The sequence below is a fragment of the Cynoglossus semilaevis genome, chromosome W, assembly GCF_000523025.1.
Source record: "Cynoglossus semilaevis isolate Cse_v1.0 chromosome W, Cse_v1.0, whole genome shotgun sequence".
Lineage (NCBI taxonomy): Eukaryota > Metazoa > Chordata > Actinopteri > Pleuronectiformes > Cynoglossidae > Cynoglossus > Cynoglossus semilaevis.
This window is the reverse complement of record NC_024327.1, coordinates 3,220,751-3,227,356: the sequence shown is the minus strand read 5'-3', so window position 1 is coordinate 3,227,356 and position 6,606 is coordinate 3,220,751. Positions and strand designations below refer to the sequence as shown.

Here is a 6,606-nt window from a genome sequence, read left to right as displayed (position 1 = left end):
TGTCGAATCATTACTGAACAACTAATTAACAGCAACGGTACTGAATCAGATAATGACGAGAGGCATCGGGAATGCTTGATTGTTCCACTTAATTGTTTCGCTGACTGTTTCGTTTCGCTTAATGTGCCTTATATATGAAAATATTCCCGTTCATTGATAGTGCACCTCATAATGCGGTGCGCCCTATGGTCCAAAAAATACGGTAAACAGAGATGTGTACAAAAATATATAATTTTCTGTTTGTGTTGAAAAAAAAAAACAATGAAATACAACAACCAGGCGTTCAGTTTTTAAAACTTTATTGTTTTTAAATTTTTTTGCTCATTTTGTTAAATAATTTATAATATCTACAAAGTAAAAGTTTTAACTTAAAAGTTACATAAGGGTCAGGTGAGAAATGGGATCTGATCACCTCAGCTGTTAGAGTTTCGTAAATAAGGTTTCTCCCCGTCTTTTGGCTGCCAACGCCTCTTCCGTGTCATTTGTTTTAGTTTGGTTAGAAACCTGTGGTGGACTCAAATGCAGCACAAAGCAGCAGCAGTAAACCGTAGGATTAATACCCGTGTTGTCAAGTTGGAAGATTTGCTTTTTGTTCTCTTTTCTCCAGAACAAGGTGCAGACAAATACAAGTTCTGTTAATTTTTCTTCTCCGTTCTTACTGATTGGTTACCCTCAATCTCATTTAGATACTTGGCAAAGCTCACTCGCGTTTGTAGTATGTACCCCTGGAAGTGTATGTTTGTGTGTGTGTGTGTGTGTGAGAGAGAGAGAGAGAGAAGCTGTTTTGAAGCCTGTCTTGGTGAGGATGAGCACAGAGGGGAGAGGAAGGACTTTCATACTCTTCATTGCCTACTGATGAAAACTCTTTGTTTGAGAAGCGTTATGCAGAGCGGGGGTCCCTCAGCTCACTGGTGTCCTCTATCTACAGTTGCTGCTGATGATGAGGCTGCACTGCAGAAACAAGACAAGTGGGGGAGAAGGTGGATTTGAGACTTATTCAGAGACAACGGTGTGATCTGGATGATGAACGACATCCTACAGACACAAAGTTACAGACATAATGACAGACTGTAGTCATGCTGCGATCAGGTAGACAATAGAAGGAGGTTCTGCCCTGCTTTGACTTAATATGGTTCATCTCTGTAGAGCTTTAAGACGCAGGTACATTTATTTGTCTGTACAGACAGTGGCCAACTTATGAACACAAAGGGTTCCGAGAGGCTGTTTGTAAGCTGAATTGTTCGTAAGTCATTTAGAGCGAAGTCGATGTGCATACATAGACGGTGGAGGAGGAGGAGGAGGGAGGAGTTATTGTTGGTGAGAGGCAGAGTTGTCATCAGAGAGATCGTCGCCGCAAATTTCTTTGGAGACATGATAAGTAAGGTTAACTTGTACGAAAACGGTAAAGTATCCATGGGTATACGAAGCCTAACGTGCAGGAACGAACTGTCGAGATGAATGTTGGAGATGTGTGTATGGAGCGATGCTGCTCAGTGTGGGTTGCGGCAGAAAGGGGAACCAGTCGGATATACGAACTTGCGAACGTAATACGGCATTTTACAAACATTTATGGACATCAAACAGCAGTTTTTCATATCTACGAATGTTCGTAAGTCAGATGTTTGTATCTCGGGGAACTGCTGTTTATTCGGATTTTATCATTTTTTCACATGTAATACCAGTGCAGTCAAACTTAAGGATGCATTCTTCACAGGAAACAGACTCAGAATCAGTTGTCTTAGGTATGGTCAGACCATCTCTTTGATGAAGGTCTCTTCATTTCTCAGCTTCAGGTCAAAAGCAACTGTTTCTGTATTTGTGCATTTCTGAAGTAGAAAATATTCATACCGTACCTTGTGAATGTGCCAGGTAGGAGAAATGTGTGGTAGAAGAAACAGGGATGGGGTTGAGGGCCGTCTGAGGCATGGGCGGCTGTGGAACCCCAGGATGACCCTGAGTGGTCATCAGCATCATGGGAGGGTGGGTGGGTGCTGGGTGGTGGGATGGAATGATGCCAGACTGCATATGGGCCTAGGAGTGGGGTGAGGAAACAGAGAGGGAGAGGGGGAGAGACAAATATGTCTTTTTTAGCTTCTAATTTCCAAGGTCACTCTGAGACCACCTGCTGGAAATGTTCCCAGATTTCCTCACATGCACAAAAAAACCTCTCGTATAGGAAGTGATTGTAGGTACAACCACAGTCCGGTTAAGGACTCTAACTCCCATAATTCCACTGCTTCCGGGAAACCAACATACGTCACAATCAGTGACCTCCGCAGTCTTTAAAATTGGGGGGTCAGCCCCAATGTCAGTCTCTCTGTTCAGGACCTGCGTGGGACTCCTGATGAAAAGAGAAACCTGCTCATCTCAGAGGAAGAAGAACCAACGCGCTTTTGTAGACACCATTGCCCACGGTAATAAATGCACTAGTAGTGTCTTTTTCTTAACTGAGTTAACCGATAATTAAGTTACACAAGTAACGTAGCGCTGAGAACAAAGCAGTTATTGAAAAGTTTAGAAGCGACAGGATTCCTTCTAAAAGTAATTGTGTGAACCAGCACATCGACAATCAGAGACTTTTCCTCCCAAAGCGGACCAAGAGGTCTCTCTGCACACAGTGGAACCAGACGGACGTCCCCAACTCTGGCAAGGACACAAGAAGTGGTGCGTACTTTCCACTACCCTCTAAATACAAGCAGACATTCACTAAAGTAAGGCTGGCATTTGGGCACGTTAGCTTTATCTTTAAACTTAAGGACAGTTTAATTGTTCACATAAAAACACAGTGTTATTGAATTGTGTTGTCTGAAATCTGTGCTGCTTTTATAGCTAGGCTGTTGCATGCGCTATCTGCTTTTCTAACCTTCATACTCGGTGTCATACTCTCACCTTAGCCCAGACATCCACGATCCATTGGCAGATAGTGGCGTAATTCGCCCGGCGTTGCATCCCTGTCTTGGTGAATGTGTGTTTGCCTTCTGTCATCCGATGCTACCACGCAGCTCGCAATTTAACTTTAAACGCCCTGTTAACACCAATATTTAGTGGTTGGAATTCTTTGGTCAATCCACCCGGATTGATGGCCAGCCCCGAATTAGTTTGCTTCACTTGGGTTTTGACTCATGGACTCGCAGATCAACAGGGACAGAGATTTGTGGAAAAGGGTAGTGACCTAAGTTGGACACAGGAGGGCGCTGTTGTTGTTGTTCGCCCCTCCAGAGTCAGGCGGTTGTCACTATTTTTGTTCTGGATGGTCACCGTATTGTTGTTTTGACGCTGTTCCGTGCGGAAGTGCGGCTGTTGTTTTGCATGATTTGTTCGCAGAGAGTGATTTGTTCATCGCTGTATCGATAAAAAAGGAGAAATAAAGTTTTTGACCACGAATCGCAGAGAGTGATTTGTGAGTAATTCGTGAGTTCAATATGAACAAATCTTGTTCATATTGAAGTCATATGAAAAACCACGACGCGACGTTGCACGGATTTTGGTTTCACAACTATACTGTAATAATTGTTGTTGAGCATCTTCTAATTGTGATAACAGAGTTAAACGTCATTGTTGGCTCCCATTGTGCTTCAGTTGTGTGCCATCATGTGTGATGTGCTGTGTGGTTTGACTTTATAAAATTGGTTCGAGGTCAGTAAGCGCAACCAGAATTACTACATAAGGGACACCGGGTTATAAGGCGCACTGTCGATTTTTGAGGAAATCTAAGGCTTTTAAGTGCATTAACTATACACCTAATCTTAATCCTTACTCTAATCTGGCCCTTATCCCATTCTAAATCCAAAACCAAAAATAAATAAATGAAATCTTTGACCCTCAAACTAGCCTCCCACTCAATAGGGAACTCTTTTACCGTTACACAAGGGCAAAATGTCCCCGCATGTATGTACATGGGGTATATACATAAAAACAGACAGAAGTATTATGACTGTACAGCTCAACAAAGAGACTCCCAATCCACGGAGAAATCAGATTTATTCATTTCTTGTACGCAGTTAGTGGAGAAGGTAGACATGTCGTAACTCAACTCAGGTGATTTTTATATAGAAAAAAAATTATGTATTTTTTTTACCTATTTTTCAACTAACTTAGAAAGGCTTTCCAACTAAATGAAACACCAAAGATGAGGCTTCTTCAACAGATTTCTTCAGTTGTAACCACGATCAACCATCTTTGCCCAATGATGATGAAAAGCATGGTCACATTTCCTGTACATTTGTTTCAGTACCATCCAGTACCGAACACATAGGGTTCCGAGAGGCTGTTTGTAAGCTGAATTGTTCGTAAGTCATTTAGAGCGAAGTCGATGTGCATACATAGACAGTGGAGGAGGAAGAGGAGGAGGAGGGAGGAGTTATTGTTGGTGAGAGGCAGTTGTCATCGGAGAGATTGTCGCGAGACTTGATAAGTACTAACTTGTACAAAAACGGTAAAGTATCCAAGGGTATACGAAGCCTAACGTGCTGAGATGCTCACAGAGACACGTGCAGGAACGAACTGTCGAGATGAGTGTTGGAGATGTGTGTATGGAGCGGTGCTGCTCGGCGTGGGTTGCGGCAGAAAGGGGAACCAGTCGTATATACGAACTTGCGAATGCAATAAAGCATTTTACAAACATTTATGGACATCAGACAGCGATTTTTCATATCGTAGAATACCCGGCTTTCATATTCATATTCGTAAGTCAGATGTTTGTATCTCGGGGAACTGCTGTTTATTTGGATTTTATAATTTTTTCACATGTAATATCAGTGCAGTGGCGCTTTGGCCCAGAGGCAATGTCTCTGTCATTGGTGTGGAACCCCAGGGTTCACCTGGGCAAATTCGAATCCCGGTTAGGGCGGTTGGTACCTTCCAGTGGGCTCACCACCCGCAGGAAGGTTTAGGGGGGTTGGTACGGTGCAATGTGATTTGGGTGGCGACTGCCGCCCCCGCGACCCGGTAATGGATAAGCGGATATTGGATATTAGATGGAAGATAGATAGATAGATAGATAGATAGATAGATAGATAGATAGATAGATAGATAGATAGATAGATAGATAGATAGATAGATAGATAGATAGATAGATACTATCAGTGCAGTCAAACTTAAGTGAACTGCACTGAACGAATCACTCGACACATCACTAGCTCAGTTGTTTGCTTGGTAGCTAAGAGGCACTCTTAGCTACCTAGCAACGCACGCACGCACGCACGCGCGCCCACACAGACACAATATTGTGCCTTGTTTAGTTTGTCTCTCAACTACTATCATAAACGTGATAGGGTTGTGTTAATAAATTTGATTATTTTTATAACCTGTTTGTCTGTGTTGTTACTTTATTAATTGAAGCCACCCAATTTGCCAAGAACTCCAGAAAATCCTTCAGCTATTTAATTGTTAGTGAATACTATTGATTGTAGTATATTCGTAATACTTCAAGTAATATATTATTACTATATTAGTAGGATAACATAATAACATTAATGAGAGTGATTTTTGTTATTGATTTGAGACTGGTTAATAACACCAAGTGCTCCTAAGCAGCACTTGACCCATTGCACCTACATGATTCATTAATGAGAGTTTCTGTGGATCTTTTTGAACTACCTGCTGCACGTGAGCCATGTGGTTGGGGTTGTAGCCGTGCTGCACCTGTTGCGGGTGGATGTAAACAGTCTGCTGGGCAGAGGGGAAAGATGCCTGTGGAGACTGAGAGTTGGGCCCTGGGGTCATGGAGGGGGGCGTGTGGGCCAGAGCTGAGTACATCTGCTGCTGTGAAGTCTGATTGGCCAAGTGGAGAGCCTGGGCTGCCACTGCTACAACACACACACAGATACACACAATAACACAACACATGACTGCAACAGCTTGTGGTTCACATACAGTAGCTAAAAGAAGTAAAAACGCCAGTGTCTCCACCTACAGTCCGGCGCATCTGAAGACACGGACACTGACCTGCTGCTGCCTGTGGGTGCTGTACCGGACTAGCAGCTGGATGACTGGGAGGACCGCCGTGTTGTGGGGGACCACCCTGCTGAGCTTGACCTGTAGGCGTGGCAGACGGCTGTGGGTGTTGTGGGTGAGGGTGCAAGGCAGCGCTGGAGTGGGCGTACTGCTGAGGCATCGGCCCTGGAGACACTGAGGAACAAGAACCCAGTGACATAAATGAGAATTTGTCTCGACTGCTCTTCTATTCAGTAATTTACGGCTTTATTTGTAACAAACTTCACACAAAAAACACAGAGGAAATGAACAGACAAATATGAGTATAAAAAAACATACTTATTCATAAATATACACATCTCAAACATAAATGCAAACACCATCCATCCATCCATCCATCCATCTTCAACCACTTATCCGGGGCCGGGTCGCGGGGGCAACAGTCTGAGCAGGGACACCCAGACTTCCCTCTCCCTCGACACTTCCTCCAGCAATTCTGGGGGGACCCCAAGGCGTTCCCAGGCCAGCCGAGCGACGTAGTCGCTCCAGCGTGTCCTAGGTCTTCCCCTAGGTCTCTTCCCAGAGGGACGGCACCCGAGCACCTCCCGAGGGAGGCGTCCGGTGGGCATGCGATGTAAATGCCCAAGCCACCTCAGCTGACTCCTCTCGATG

At 44.1% G+C, this 6,606-nt stretch overlaps 1 protein-coding gene across 6 annotated transcripts in view; it reads right to left on the bottom strand.

Annotated features, from left to right (window-relative positions):
• Nucleotides 1-283: 283 nt before the first annotated feature.
• The window catches only part of LOC103396965 (ataxin-2-like), a 52,378-nt gene continuing 46,055 nt past the window's right edge, over nucleotides 284-6,606 (bottom strand). For all 6 annotated transcript variants that reach the window (XM_008335209.3, XM_025052719.1, XM_008335211.3 and 3 more), the window contains 4 exons: nucleotides 5,947-6,129; nucleotides 5,599-5,807; nucleotides 1,854-2,031; nucleotides 284-951 (listed from right to left, as the gene is read on the bottom strand). In XM_008335209.3, the coding sequence (XP_008333431.1) occupies nucleotides 923-951; nucleotides 1,854-2,031; nucleotides 5,599-5,807; nucleotides 5,947-6,129 (599 nt within the window). In that variant the 3' untranslated portion in view covers nucleotides 284-922. The remainder of the gene's footprint in view (nucleotides 952-1,853; nucleotides 2,032-5,598; nucleotides 5,808-5,946; nucleotides 6,130-6,606) is intronic.